Source organism: Homarus americanus, unplaced genomic scaffold, assembly GCF_018991925.1.
Source record: "Homarus americanus isolate GMGI-L3 unplaced genomic scaffold, GMGI_Hamer_2.0 scaffold32583, whole genome shotgun sequence".
In the NCBI taxonomy this organism is placed as follows: Eukaryota; Metazoa; Arthropoda; class Malacostraca; order Decapoda; family Nephropidae; genus Homarus; species Homarus americanus.
In genome coordinates, this window is record NW_024713129.1 from 25943720 (window position 1) to 25960369 (window position 16650).

Here is a 16650-nt window from a genome sequence, read left to right on the forward strand (position 1 = left end):
GCTATATATTATCAATATGTTAACTAAATTTCAGAATGACCCAATAATTTTAATGAAAAATGCGAAAATATTCAAGACACAAACAAAATACCTGTAGATGTTCACTCCACTGTCAACAAAGCCCAATGACGCCTTGTGGCTGAGTCAAGCTGCTGATGGGCGCACAAAAAGCTAGTTCCCTGTACAGTATAGTCTGGATTTATGCGGATTTCCTTTACGCGTTTGTTAATTTACGCGGCACCTGGCCAGACCGGCAATTATTAGTTACGCGGTTCATTCCATTATTTACGCGGGCAGGGTGTGCACTAGGTTGCCCAGTCAACAAAACATTACCGAGTTCTTCAACCGTCACCCACCACAGCCAGCCCAAGTCAGTGATAGTGAGGATATGGACTTTGAGGGGTTTGACAAAGAGGCCCTGCTAGTCTCTGTGGTGGATAGTGATACAAGTGAAACAGGTGAGGGCCAATAATCTGCCCTCTGCCTCGGAACCAACCCCCCATCCCCATATGCCCAGCCATCTCTTCTACTAACGTAAATGTTAAAATCCTAATATTATTGATATTTCTCTTAAATATTAATTGTGTGTGCATACCATCATAAAATTAAGATGTTATTTTTACTACAACGTGCATAACGTATTGTGTCTGGGTGAAGTATAATTTGTTTATTTACTTGAGATATTTGTTTTTAGCTCATAAAATTCATAGAAATTACCCAGCCAGAATATAATTTACATTGCTGGAATTCTTATAAGATAGTGATTAATTTGAATATAAACAAGCTAATTTGCATTAGACATACAAATTTTAGATCTAATTTAAGAATTTTATTAGAGAGAGCAAAAATTTTATCTTTTGTGCAAAATATATGAAGTTTATATTCAAAGTATTCGCTGTCTTGCAAGGAATCCAGCAATGTAAATTATATTCTCCTAACTATAGTCTGAGGTATTATTTATTACTAAACCTAAAAGCCTAGTCTTTTTCCCAAAACATTTCTCGGGAAGGTGGTGGGTAGGGAGGGAGCCAGCGAGCATGGGAAGAGGAGGGGAGCGGGAGTCGAGTCCATTATTTGAATGGACATTAACCGGCGACTGTATTTCTCTTAAATATTAATTGTGTGTGCATACCATCATAAAATTAAGATGTTACTTTTACTACAACGTATGTATTGTGTCGGAAAAAGGGTAGTCTGGGGTCGGCCCAGTCTCTATTTCAATTAATCCCATATGTTCTATTATTTCGTTTACGCGTTTCTCGTTTTACGCGGACTTCCACGGGTTCAATTGACAGCGTAAATCCAGACTATACTGCACTGCATATATTATCAATCTGTTAAATAAATATTAAAATTACGAATAATTTTAATATAAAAAATGCAAAAATATTCAAGAACACAACTTTCTTGATATTTACTCCACTGGAAATGAATGTTTGTTAACCGAATTGAAGATTCATATGGAAGGTAATTCGTTAACCGAAATTTCGTTAACCGAACCGTTCATTAACCGAGGGCCCACTGTACTTTATTAAGTTACTTGGTAGATATATTGCAAGTTAAATAAAAAAACGTGGCAACTTTGCAATGAGTGGTCAGTTGCACGGACTGTGATTGGAGAAATTTACTTTGCTCATGCATAAATATTTATGGCATGTGATGCAGCTACTGAATTTTGGTATTTTAAAACATACAAACATGAAAAAAATAAATGCTTGTATTTATTATAATAAAATACAGTACCAAATTCAAAGTGTATCAATTGGTGTAAATATTTGTAAGCAGGGTAATTGGGCACAAATGACCCAGCCACGCAGCTCATGAACTCCGCCAGCAAAGATATTACCACCACCACTCCACACCCCGTCAGATAGATATTTATTGAGTTACCTGTATATGCCTGAAAGGTAATACAGTGAACCCTCACTTTACGCGGTTAATTCAACCCACAGGGTACCACGTAAAGTGAGAAACGCGTAGAGTGAACAACATAACATATGAGATTAATTGAAATAGAGACCGGGCCGACCCCCAAACTCCACTTTTTCAGACACAATACCTACGTTGTAGTAAAAATAACTTCTTAATTTTATGATGGTATGCACACACAATTAATATTTAAGAGAAATATCAATAATATTAGGTTTTTTAACACTTACATTAGTAGAAAAGATGGCTGGGCACATGGGGATGGGGGGTTGGTTCCGAGGCAGAGGGCAGATTATTGGCCCTCACCTGTATCACTTGTATCAATTGTATCACTATCCACCACAGAGGCTTGCAGGGCCTCTTTGTCAAACCCCTCAAAGTCCATATAAGTCCATATCCTCACTATAATTATCACTATCACTGACTTGGGCCGGCTGTGGTGGGTGGCGGGTGAAGAACTCGGTAATGTTTTGATGACTGGGCGACCTTGTGCGCACCCTGCTCGCGCCGCTTACACTACATGGCGGATGGCGGGAGAGGGCAGGAGAGATGGCGGGAGGTTTGGATCAAAAAATGGCGCGGCTCGCCAGCCGCTCTCCGCGTAAAGGGGTACACGCACCGCGGAATGTGAGCATTCCGGTTTCGGCAGGGTACCGCGTAAACATGGAAACGAGGAATGTGGGACCGCGTAAAGCGAGTGTTGACTGTATAGTAGGCCACTAAACAAGCAGGAATATAATGATAGTGGTGATGATACACAACCCTCGCATGTACAGTCTCCTCGACTTACGAAGGGGTTCCGTCCCGATGACCAGGTCGTAAATCGAATTGGTCGTAAGTCGAAAAGGCCATTTTAAAGGGAATTACAAACAAAAATTTTGTCAGTACACTGCACAATCACTAAAGTCGGGACTCCAAAATACGTAATGTGAAAAATATTTTATACAACCATGGCCGTCGTATATCCAGGTTGTCGTAAGTCGAATACAGTATGTCGTAAGTCGAGGAGGGACTGTAGTTGTTAGAAGCTCGTTATCACAATTTTTTCTCCTGGAGGGACCCCAACCATGCTTATGGCTTAACCGTGCAAGTAAACCACCCCTCAAGCACGGTAAAATGATCGTCTACTGTATACTGCATAAAAAAAATTATGAAGTCAACTGAACCAAGAATATTAATGATAGTTACACTCATACTTACTCCGTGCCTTCTCTTCGACAGCCCAGACTCTGGATTCATACTCTAAAGCGAGCTTGCCAATCCCAGACCAACATTTTTCAGGTGTGAGTTGATCAAATTGAGGTAACCCATCTGTACGGAGCAACACATTGTCCTCTGGAGTGTCTACTGGATTTTCTGGAAGCCTGTAAATACATTCAATATATTTTAACACACTTCAAAAGACAATACATACTGGTATGTAAGAACTTGTATTAACACTCAGAACTCCTGATGTTCCAGTAAAGAAAGATGGTAATCAGCATGCACCATCTTTGCTTGAGTATTTCTTGATGAGAAAACATAGGAACAAAAAACCTGAGTAAGAAAAGTGCTATACATTGAAGTGATTTGCTTTATTCTTGAGGTAAGCAGTGAGGGAAATCTTCTATTTAATGGGTAGGCATAAAATCACAAGCATCACTGATATTTGGTAAAACTGGTAACTCCTGAAGTAATGGATACTGCCATATTACTGTACAGGTAAACCTCAAGAAACGATATCCCGAGATGCGATATTACACTTTAACAATGGTTATAAATTAACACCATCTCGTTATATACGATGAAAACAACTAGCTTTAGTGATATCCATAAGCCAGATTGTTTTCTCAAGTGCAAACTATGGGTTGTGTATACTCAAATTAATTACTGTCTTGCAAGGATTCCAGCAATGCAAGTTATATTTTTCAATGTCAAGTCAGTCACATTTTATAAGGAAACAATATTTAACCCTTTGCATGATGCACCTCTACCTTCACTTGTAAACCTACCTACCCACGCACCGCCATACGGCCATCCCACATACTACAGCCCAGTGTTTGGTTCTTTGTCAATCATAAACCCATCACCGCATCATAGGTTTTTTTTATATAGTGAGAGGACAGCACTAACATTTAGATTGAACTGTGTTATGGTGAATGTGAAATTATATTTTCTGTATTTTTGTGATTGTAAAGTGTGTCGACTGTTTTCGTGAACATGTGTTCTGTGCGTGTTGACCGATGTCATTATTCTTACGCTGTCATCCCTGGTTTTTTCTTCCAGTTAGGTATACACGACAGGTTAATACTGTAAATTAGAGTACAGGGAGTATTATTTTTGCTCAGTTAATGTGACTGTGAAGTGAGAAATAGTGCAGATACATTGGAGTACAGTACACTACAGGTTAATACTGTACATTACAGCAATATTTTCACTCGGTTTTTGTGACTGTGAAGTGATACAGGTACCTGTACTACCTGTAGTACCTGTACAGTTAGTGAAAATGGTTAGCAAGTGTGTTGCTGAGGCCCCTGCATTGGCAAAGGCCAAAACACCCAGGAAAACTGTCTCTCTGAAGGTGAAGCTTGACATTGTGAAGGAGCATGAGATGGGTGAAGGAGCATACTCTATTGCTAGAGCACTTGGTCTGGTCCAGTCTACCATCATCAAAAAGGCACCAGAAATGAAGACTGTGGAGGAGAATGTTACCTCAGTTTCCACTTCTAGATTACTAAGGAAGCGTAAAAACCAATCACGGATAGGATGGAGAGGCTACTCCAAGATTGGATTCAGGACCAGACTCGACACCACTTGCCTCTCTCCAGTGATCATCATGGTGAAGGCCAGCAACAGCTGGGTGATGTTGAAGGCAGAGAGCAGTGAGAGCAGAGGAGGTGATGCCCCTTTCAAGGCAAGTCCTGGGTGGTTTCAGCAGTTCAAGAGGTGTGCCAATCTCCACAACCTTCATCTGGGTGGTGAGGCAGCCAGTGCTGACATCATGAGTACTAATGCCTTCCCAGCACTCCTGAAGGCTAAAGTGGAGGAAGGAGGATGCACCGCCAAGCAGGTCCTGAACTTCGACAAGACAGGCCTGTTTTGGAAGAAGATGACATCAAGGACCTTCTTGGTCGAGGAGAAGACTGCACCAGGCTTCAAGGCAGCCAAGGAGTGTCTTACTTTGCTGCTTGGAGGCAATGCTAAGGGGGACCTTAAGTTGACTCCCATGCTGGTGTATCATTCCAAGAACCCTAGAGCTTTTAAGGAACACATCCCAGTCATCTGGCGCTCCAACAAGAAGGCCTGGGTTATGATGGTGTTGTGCCAGTTATATGGTTGGTTACCTCTCCAAGCACTTCAAGGAGTATGCCGAGAAGCAGAACATTGCCAACAAGTTTCTCCTGATCCTTGACAATGCACCATTACACCCGCCTACGATGAGTGAATGTGAAAAATGCTTATTTATGGAGATATGACCTCATTACTCTAACAACGACAATAATTTCTTCCAAAGCAGGCAGAGCTTTGAGGACGAGGGAAAATGTGGGGTATCAGAGGACAGTTCAAATTTCCGAGGAGATTTATAAATGTGCAAAAATTTTATCAAGAGGTATTCAGTCGCATTAGGACTCCCTCATGACCTTAACACCAAAAACAAGAGACTCGCCAACAAATCACTGAAAACACAAAAAAAAGGAGAATCATTTTTGTTTCACCACCTGTTAAATAAGATTAGATTAGATAAGGTTTAGTGTTTTGATGTGTTTTAACCCAAAATTTTCCCTCATCTTCCAAGCCCTGCCCACTTTGTAAAATTCATGGTTGTATATCTTTGTACCTGTATATGCATTTCCCATGGAAATAAAGGTCATATTCATTCAAATTACCATAAAAAATAAAGAAAACCTATTTTGTTTATTAAATTCCCTCTAAGAAATAAAATGAATATTTGCCTAAATACTTCCTCCTCAAACAAACTTAACTTACCGGGAGAATAAAATTTAGAATAGAACGTGAGTTACAGTAATATCTCCGTTAGCCAGAATCCCTCAAACCCGGAACTCACCGATAGCCGGAATTGAAATTTTCTCGGAAAATTGTTCCCAAAGCCAGAATTTTCCGTAAAATTCCGAGAAAATTTTCCAGGTACCCGGAAAATTCCGGAGATGGGTGAGATCTTTTCCGGGTTTGAGAGATGAAAATCAGGCACATTTTCTGGAAATTCCGAGAACTCCTGGATTACAGTTCTTACCCAACTCCCTGAAATAATTTCCTTTTAGTGTTTGAAAAGTAATGTAATATTTTTTTCATATTTACAGGGAAAGTGTTTAGTTTTCAAAAGCCATTACTGTATCAGGCTATACAACCTCATTATAGTGACAATATAAAACATAGCCACACAAATAATCGAAAACAAACATAATTACCATTTGAGACTTTTTTTTTGCTATTTTCTCAAAAACTATTGGTCAAACCAGAAATCTGAATACTGCTTTAGAAAGCTCATAAAATTCTACTTCTGACAGTGTAAAGTACTTAAAAAGTTGGCAGACACAATTTTCAGCTTGGAGGTTGTGAACATATTTTGTGTATTTTTTATCATGTTTCTTAGAAGACGAAAAATAGCTATACAGATACCCTGTATACAGTAAACCCTCGATAACTCGGTACATATGGGGCTCTGGCCTAGCCGAGTTATCCCATATTCAGACTTATCACAGCACTTTCCCCTCTCCTACCAAAATACAATAAAAAATTATCGACCCATGTATGTGTACATGTACAGTAATCACTAAATGTAAAAAAATGTACTAAGATTAACAAAAACTTCAAGAGAAATACTTGAAACGTACAGAAAAAGAAAATGAGATACTTTGGTGATATAATTAGGGGTGGGGGAATAATAGCAGAAATATTAATGGGCAAAGTTGTGGGTAGAACAACAAGGGGAAGGCAGAGACTAGGATGGATGAATGAAATTAAAAACTGGGTCCCCAGAGGGTAAAATTATCATTTCAGTCATGCGCATATTTTTCGAAGGTCAGAATCATTCAAAACACATAAAAAACCATTGGAAATATAATTTCAACCTAACTTAACCTAACCCTAAATTTGCTGCATGACCAAAATGATTATAATATCCTCCAGAGATACAAAACCCCATCAGAAAAAGTTTTGAATCTAACCTAACCAAGGGAGCTCCACAGTCATTTGATGTTCTGGGTGTGTACCACCACATACGTACTGTACTGTACATACATAATAAAATGTTAAATATCTCGCTTAAGCGTAATTTGCGCCAGAAATGCTATTGAAGAAAAGTGTCTTAGAATTGTCAAAATTACTGATTACAACTATAAAATTCATGAGTGGCAACAACTGAAAGGTAAATTTTCATATACAGTCATGCGCCGGTTAATGTCCAACTGAACAACGTCTGATCGATATACGTCCGTGCCCCCCCCCCAAAAAACACTTCCGTGACGCCTGCTGGACCATCACTCCACGACCCCCTGACGGAGACACGATGATCCTTCCCAAACTGGCCAGATATTATGTGTTAAAGGAACATCCTTCCTTAGGCTTTCGTAAGCAATTGCCTCCAGGTGTAATGTTAACCTACATCTATTGAGGATAAAATCTTTCACCTACAAATTGACAATAACACATTTGCTGTAATCAGACTCACTTACTTGACAAGTTTTACCAACCATTAGTTGTGTACGTTATCTAGTGAATTTAGTCAATATTGTACAGTACAAGTACACTGCAATACAGGGGTCCCTCGGTTAACAATGGGCCTAAGTGCAAACCTGTATTGTACATGTACTAAATGATTACGGTACTAAAATTGTTATGTCTATTGCAAATATAGCTTGTTTATACAGGTATTCAAATAAATCACTATCTTACAAGAATCCCAGCAATGTAAGTTATATTCACCCAGGTCGTCTGGGTGGAAAATTATGAGAAGAGCTTAGTCACTCTTAAGGAATGATAAATAAACACGCAGGCCTTCAGCGCCAACTGTCAAATCATATCGCCTCACCCCCCCCCACGGTCCCTCGCGTGGGGGGTTTTAGGCCTTAAGTTTTTTATATAATATCTCAGACTATAGGAGAATATAATTTGCATTGCTGAAATCCTTACAAGACAGCGATTAATTTGAATATAAACGTTATATATTTTGCTCGAGATAAAAATTGTAGTACATTAGTGTACATTTTATAATATAAAGTTTTTCAACTGTATTTTTGGGTAGATTTACATAAATTTCTTCATTTATTTTCATCCATTTACATGCACACACCAAACTAAAAGAAACGTAAAAGAAATAAATGACCTTAGTGCAAAGCTGGAGTGTACGTACATGTACTAATTTGATTATGGTACTAAAGTTGTTATGTCTAGTGCAAATTATAGCATGTTTATATTCAAATTAATCACTATCTTACAAGAATCCCAGCAATGTAAATTATATTCACCCAGGTCATTTCACTGGCTTTTTATAAGAGAGAAGCTTAGTCACTTAAGAACTGATAAATAAACACGCGTTAGACCTGGGTGCCAACTGTCAAACGTACTATCTCACCTCCCCCCTCCCTCTCTCGCTCGCTCTCTCCGTCCCTCCCTCTCCCCCATCTGCCCAGCATTGCTGGAACCCTTGTAAAACAGTGAATAATTTTAATATAAACGTCATGTATTTTGCACAAGAGATAAAAATTAATCACCTGTATCACATTACAGTAGTGATTTAAGAGTAAAGGTGTACTGTATATGTACGTACATAGTATTCCACATACACATAAGTATAAATACAAAGTTTATGTGATGATCGGACAATGTCCATTTCGGTTAACGTCACATTTCCAAGAACGTATCTAGGACGTTAACCGGCGTATGACTGCAAAATAAAATTTTAAATATCTTGCTTATATGTTATTTGCAAAAGAAATACCATTGATGAATAGTGTCTTAGAATTGTCAAAACCACTAATTGTGACTAGTGAGTGAGGAGAAGAAATGGGAGGTTATTCAGCAGGCAAAAAACTTAGCAAGGAGCGAGGCATTTCGGTGTGTATTTATTCACCCAGTTCGCACAGTAATGCAGAGGAAACAGCACAAGAAGCTCCTGCAGGGCTTGAAGCAGAGGAGGGGGGAGTCGAGGAGGAACGGGGACGGGTGTACATGGGTTATATCCAGGGGGGAGGGTAGTGGAATCATGAGCGCCGACACAGAGCCAGGGGACAGCGGTACACCCCCCACCAGCTCTACCTCCCATCCAGGAGGAGGCGAGCGCCAGGGAGAACAATGACATTTCTAACCACACTCTGCAAAATACAGAGTTGTAGAACTGTTGTACAAGAACAGGAGAATCGACCCAAAGGAATGTGAGTTTAGTATTGCTGGATATGACTCATTTACGAACCTTTCTCAAGAAACTTGCAAGAGGGGTGTGGTTATCTATGCTTGGAAAGACCTTGGAGCCAGCCAGGCAAGGGTACAAGGAGAGGATGTTTTTGAAGAATCCAAGTGGTGTAAAATTAAATTAAAGGGGAGAGACTTACTTATTGTAAGGTGTATCTACAGATCCCCAAACTGTAGCCCACTAAATCAAAGGAACTTAAGAGCCTTAATAGACAACGCAGCGATGCTCAACCCTAGCCACCTCCTATCATGGAGGACTTTATCTATGGCAATGTCAACTGGAGAACAAGTTGACAGCAAATTACTTAAATAACCCCGCTACTCTTTTTGTAGAAACTCTGAGATAATTTTCTGTTCCAATGTGTTAAAAGACCTGACACATTACAGAGGGGAGGAAATACCCAAGCCACTGGACCTCATCATAACAAACGAGGAGGGTATGGTGGCCAAACTGGAACATCTAGCCCCAGTTGGCACCTGTCACCATGCAATGTCATTCAGATTTAACTGTTACTACTTAGTTCACGACAAAACCAGGCCAAAGTGCAAATACTATAAGGGAAATTATGACGAGATGAAGGAGGAGAGGAGGGGTATCCGCTGGCCTGAATCACTAAAGCATAAGAACACAGACATTATGCTGAATATCATAACTAGTAAAGTGAACCATTTGATAGATAAATACTGTATTCTGTATACCCAAACCCATGCCTCTAGGAATTAAAGGGGACTCCTACATATGAACCATGCGGCGGTCGACAAAGGTAAGATGAAAACCCAGAAAGTCAAGGCATGGTTTAGGTCAAATGATGAGCAGCACAGGAGGTGGTATGCAAGAGCCAGGAACCAAGCAAAGTCAGTATAGAAGGGCTAAAAAGGAGTTCCAGAGGCTGGTTGCAAGCAAGTTCAAGTCAAACCCAAAGACGTTTTACCGCTATACAAAGTCAAAATTAAAAATGCGAGAAGGAGTATCAGACCTGAGGTTTGAAGATGGTAGTTATGCAGATTCTGACCAGGACAAAGCTGAGGCACTGAACAGCTTCTTTTCCTCGGTGTTCACAAAAGAGGATGCGATTAACCTACCTGCGTTTGAGGACAGACAGCTCGACACAGCACAGACCTACATTGTGTTCACATAAGAGGTTATAGGAAATAAACTGTCAAAGCTAAAGGTTCATAAGAGTCTCAGCCCTGACATGGAGCATCCCAAAGTGCTAAGAGAGTTGTGCAACAAGCTTGCTGAGCCCCTGAAGATCCTGTTCTGTAAATGCCTGAATGAACAAAAAGTCCCCAGTGATTGGAAAATGGCTATGTGAGTCCTATCTTCAAGAAGGGCGATCGTCACTCCACGAATAACTATAGACTGGTGAGCCTGACCAGCATAGTATGTGAAGTATTTAAGAGCATTATAAGAGATGCCATGATGGAACATCTACTACGAAACAACGTTGTAAAGGATTGCCAGCACGGTTTTATGCCGGGAGGCTCCTGCTTAACGCAATTACTTTAATGGATATTTGGATCCATATATTGGAACAGGGTGGTAATATCAACACTATACTGTATACCTAGATTTTGCCAACGCTTTCTACAGCGTACCCCATGAAAGGCTGAAAATTAAAGTGGAAGGGTACGGAATTCGGGGAAATGTCCCCGCATGGATCGAACACTTTCTACATGACCCCAAGCAGTGTGTGGTGATTAATGGCACAAAATCATCAGACGTATCCGTCACAAGCGGGGTACCACAGGGCAGTGTATTTGGCCCATTGTTGTTTGTTTGCTTCATAAATTAACATGCCTGATGCTGTACATTCCTCCACCCAAATGTTTGTGGATGATGCCAAGTTATTTCGGGAAATCAAGAACCAAGCAGACTGCGAAGAGCTGCAGAAGGATCTCTGTGAGCACCAAGAATGGTCGAAGAAATGGCTGCTAAGATTCAATGTCACGAAGTGTAAGAGGATGCACATGGGAAATACCAACGGTAAGGAGGCGTCTCGTATGTCCCAACGGGACGAAGAAACTGCATTAATTGAGACTGAATGTAAAAAGGACCTAGGCGTGTACGTTGACAAAAGCTGAAGTTCTCGGGCCACTGTGAGAAGAAGGTAAATCAGGAAACTAAATTATTAGGTCTTATAAGAAGGTCGTTCAGATGTCTAGACGGTCCATCACTTGTAAAGATCTTCAAGAGTGAAGAGCTTCCCCACCTGAATTACTGTCACCCCATCTGATCCCCGAGATATGCTAGGGATTGTCAGTTGATTGAAAAATTTCCAAAGGAGGGCCACCAGACTGGTGCCTGCACTACGGCACCGCAGCTACCCTGAAAGATTGGAGCGCCTGAACTTGCCTAGCTTATACTACAGACTGGCAAGGGGAGACCTAATTGAGGTGTATAAGCATCTCAAGGAGCACTACTCTGTCGAGTGTCCTTACCTGGAGCTGGCGGACGCTCGCCCCAAAAGGGGTCAAAACTCAAGATGGAAGAAGCCGTAAGCCAAGAAAACTGTGAGGGGTAACATTTCGGAGTGAGAGTTGTGAACTCTTGGAACAATCTGCCAGAGAGTGCTGTGATGGCACTGACTGTGAGCTCTTTAAAGACCAGACTTGACAAGCACTGGAGCAGGTTCAGATACAATCAGGAGCCAGAGCATGCCCAGTACTTGCCAACAGTGCATAACAGAGACGTGACCGATCGCCCAAGAGGCTAACGAGCCGGTCAGTGGTGAAGAGGATTAAAGGAAATAAAATTCCCCAGATTCGTTTAGTGGCAACAAGTTAAATAATATCCCATTATCAAGGTAGTGATGCTTAACTCGTATAATGCACTTTATAATAAAACACTTATGCATTTACCTAAACTTTCTGACAACCAATAAAATACAGTACAGTATATGGTAAAGGTGTAGAAAAGGGTGGCCACCAGAAGAACTTGTTTTGTTGATTTTCTTTATTCTTTTCCATACTTATTGTTTTGATGATTTTAAGTATATTAAAGAAAAGGCAACTTTCTATTATAATTTTAAGTATTTTTTAGGGATTTTTTTATTTACTCTATCCCGCTTCACAATTCTCCTCCCGGCATCCTTTTTGTTATTTATCTCGCTGAATCCCTCTTCAAGAGAAGTTTCCTAAATGATGGTGAACACTTCCACGTATTCCTCCTCGCTATTGCTGATGTATATCAATCTCAATATTAAGGTCAGTTGTTTCACACATAAAATAACACGATAATGCATCGAACCTAATAGAACCTGACCTAACATACCCAATCTATGGGTATGTTAGGTCAGGTTCTATTAGGTTCCATGCACTGTCGTTTCCATTTTTGTGTTAATATGATATTAGTTTGTAGAAAAAAAATTCAACCAATTTGGACAATTCCTTCCGGTGGTCACCCTTTTCCACACCTTTACCAAATATATATACAGGGTATATAATTCTAACAGTGAATAGACTGCCCAAATGACTCTTAATCTGATAAATGACCAAAATGGGTTACAGTCCAACTCGGCCCATTGCCAACTAGGCCCATTACCAACTCGGTCCATCATATACCAACTCAGCCCACCATGGATAACCAACTCGGACCACTTCGGTGAACGAGCTTGGACTAAAAAGTAAAAGTTTACACATTTATTTCTGCATGAATGATAAAAGTACAAAAGTACAATGATATAAAGCAGCATAGATTGTAAGAGGGGGGGGGGAATTGATGTTGTTATTATTTATCTTTTCATTTGATCTTTTTAATATATTAATGTACACAAGTGGAAGAAGTTACAACCATCGCATTGGAGTCCTTCCTATTGGGGACGCACTATTGCCATGCATACCAAGCATTGGTCAGCCATGGTCAAAGACTCAGAATGTGACTGATCCTGTAACCTAACACCTACACAGAGGGCGACCTCACTTTGCCTAGAGACCTGACAACGATAACCCGACAAAATATGACGGTTGAGGATAACCTGATCACGAGATCTGAGGTTGACATTCCACAACAATGTACCCACAGAAAGCGACCCTCATTTTACCTGGTGACCTGATCACGAGATCTGAGGTTGACAAGTTCTACAACAATTAAAATAATGAGTTACTTAATGCACAAAGGCAGAACATACCATACAGAAAACTTGGATCAAATAACATTGACCCCAAATAGATAAATAATTATTTAAAGAATATTATTGGCCAAAGGAAGGCTAAAGGTTGGAGAATAAATCATGAAGTTTACCTCCGAGATTATTATAAGGTATTAGTCAGTAGGGTTAAGACCGAGATAAGAAAGGCAAGGAGAAGTTAAACCCCAAGGGATGCTTTCAAATGTATCAAACTAAAACACGAGACAAGATTAGATGGTAAATGTTTACAGAACTGTTATCATTAGATTTTTTTGTTGAATTTCTTTATTTTTGTTATACTTATTGTTTTGATGAATCTAAGTACAGGTGCTCCCCGACTTACGACGGGGTTAGGGACCGACATCCAGGTCGTAAGTCGAAATGGTCCTAAGTCGGAAATGCTTAAATAACACATAGAAAAACGAAAATTTGGGTCTCTTTTTCTTCTCAGCACCAAAAAAACACTCACTTTTAAGCTTGCCAGCCATTTTAAAGTGAATTACAGATGAAAATTTTGTCTGTGTACTGATTTTGGGACTCAAAAATACATAATTTGACCACATTTTGGTACAACTGAGGCGGTCGTAAGTGCGGGTGGACGCAAGTCAAGTCGAGTCGGTCGTAAGTCGGGTACTACCTGTATATTAAAAGAAACAACATATTTCAAGTATAATTTAAAGTATTTTTTTTTTATTTACTCTATTCCGCTTCACAATTCTCCTCAGGGCACCAAATTTGTTGTTTATCTCGTTAAATCCCTCTTCAAGAGACATTTCCTAAATGATGGTGAACGCTTCCACGAATTCCTCCTCGCCATTGCTGATGTATATCAACGTCAATATTAAGGTCAGTTGTTTTACACATAAATTAACACGATAATGCATCGAACTTTATAGAACCTGACCTAACATACCGAACCTATGGGTATGTTAGGTCAGGTTCTATTAGGTTCTATGTATTGTCATTTCTATTTCTGTGTTTAATATCATGCTAATAATGTGCAAAAAATTTTTTAACCAAATCGCACATTTCCTTCGGGTGATAACAGTTTCATAAACCTTTACCAATTGGACCAATACCAGCGAGCTAACTGATAACGATAGAGAAATTAACAATAATCTGAATAGATATTTTTCAAGTTTTCACCACTGAAAATTTAAACATGATACCCGAGGCACTGACTATACAGTATACAGAGATAATGAAGAAAATAGATTAAGCAAGATAGTAGTAAGCAAATATACAAGCTAAAGCCTAGTAAGTCACCAGGTCCCAATGAGATATTTGCCAGAGTATTGCATTTTCACACCCCACATTCCTACCACTAATCTATTATCATATTCAAATAAGACGTCTAATTATAAGATAATTTTCATCTATTACATTACCGTCGCAAATGTATAATAACGGAGATCGAGTATCCAAAATTTTCTCTATTTTCTTCCATTAATCTTCCGCCATTATCGCCTACCTCACCTCCCAAACTGCGTGTCTCCTTCATAAATCATCACGCGCATGCGTTCCCATACACGTCACAGGGCCAATCAAAAGCTTTTTTTTTTTGCAACCAATTAAAATTACTTTTGATTTAATTCACGGTATTTTTGGCCCAATCAAAATCTATTTTTATTTTGGGTCTCTCATATTTCCAAATTCATATTCATTTTCGATCATGGAAGTCTGTGATGGGTGTCACTTAAATTATATGGAGCTGATTGCAAGTTTTGGGGGAAAAAACGAAAAAACTCTAGCATTTTTTCGATCGCATGGTGTTCTCCCGACCTCAGTAGTGTCCTAAGTGCAAGACAATGTAAATATTGCAAAAACCAACATACTGTATGTGGTATTGTCCTAACTCTGTAAGAATCTCAGAATCCAACGACAAACAAGAACCAGGCCAATAAGGTAAGAAATAAGTGATTCCATCATATGGTGAGAGTCAGTTAGGTTAGGTTAGGTTAGGTCTGGTTTATGTTTTTCTAGTGTTTTTTGGTGTATTTTGTATTTGCTTGGTCCATTATTTTTTTTCGTAAAACGTCCCACGAAAAAAATTTGATAAAAAAAAATTGGCCAATGAAGGCCATATTCGGTCTGAACACACAAATACACAAGAAAATTATATTTTTTACTTTCTAACAGAGTCGGGTGCGCTTATGCAAATTTACCAAGGAATGTAAGGAAGAGCTTTAGTATGCCCCTCGCAAATTTGTTTAACATGTCATTAAAAATGGGTGTATTGCCAGAATCCTGGAGGATAGCGAATGTGATAACGATTTTCAAGAAGGGGGATAGATCACTATCCTCTAACTACTGTCAAATCAGTTTAACATCAACTGTAGGCAAATTGCTAGAAGAAATAATTTCAAACCCTATTCGAAATCACCTGGAGAAGCACAAGTTACGAATGTGAATCATGGTTCATTGATCAAGTTCTACTAACATACTCATAAAATTTGTCCTTCATGCTGATTGAACCCTTAGTATTTCAGTGAACCAAAAGACAAAATATATCTCAAACTCATTCCTGAACCTATAGTGAGCCGAGTTGGTTATTTAAGATGGACCGAGTTGGTTATTTAAGGGCCGAGTTGGAGATACACAGCCAAAATTATATAAAAAAAAACGTACTTATTTTGTGACAAATTGATTTCCCTCACGCCAATATGAGGTAACATGGTGATAGATACTCACAAGACAACGTATGTGGTCTTTGGCCTGAACCTAATAGCTGCTGAAGAAACTCTTAACAAATTACTTTTGATAAACACCCCGGCCATGGCTGTTAGGCAAGAGAGGTTCACCAACATGTGACGTAAAACAATGATTTTTTTAAACTGTTTACCTCTACATGAATTTTGGTAAAAGGTTAACTTATAATATATGAAGATAATTTAATTATTTTAACGACAAAAGAAATATCTCGAAGTAATTAGGGATAAGAAATAAAATCCACGTTTGCTGCTATAGTCAGTTTGTTTATATTAAAGAATGTTAACAAGAAATGAAACTCTGGTTAAAATTGCCACACTTAGCCAGCCCTCTATCCCTCTGGAGTTTTTCAATCTTCGTTTCCCTCCCCATTAAGTAAATGTTAATCCTTTGACATATCATCCCCTCCTGAATTTCCTTAACAGTTTAAAAATTTGTAGATCTTTCTTTGGATATACTTTCTTGAATCAACCTA

At 39.3% G+C, this 16650-nt stretch overlaps 1 protein-coding gene across 1 annotated transcript in view; it reads right to left on the reverse strand.

Moving 5' to 3' along the window:
- Positions 1-16314, reverse strand: part of LOC121869641 (probable cytosolic oligopeptidase A) — a 196242-nt gene extending 179928 nt beyond the window's left edge. The window contains exons 1-2 of the mRNA XM_042371157.1: positions 16158-16314; positions 3130-3293 (exon numbers count right to left, since the gene is read on the reverse strand). Coding sequence (XP_042227091.1) covers positions 3130-3293; positions 16158-16273 — 280 coding nt within the window. The 5' untranslated portion in view covers positions 16274-16314. The remainder of the gene's footprint in view (positions 1-3129; positions 3294-16157) is intronic.
- Positions 16315-16650: the final 336 nt, after the last annotated feature.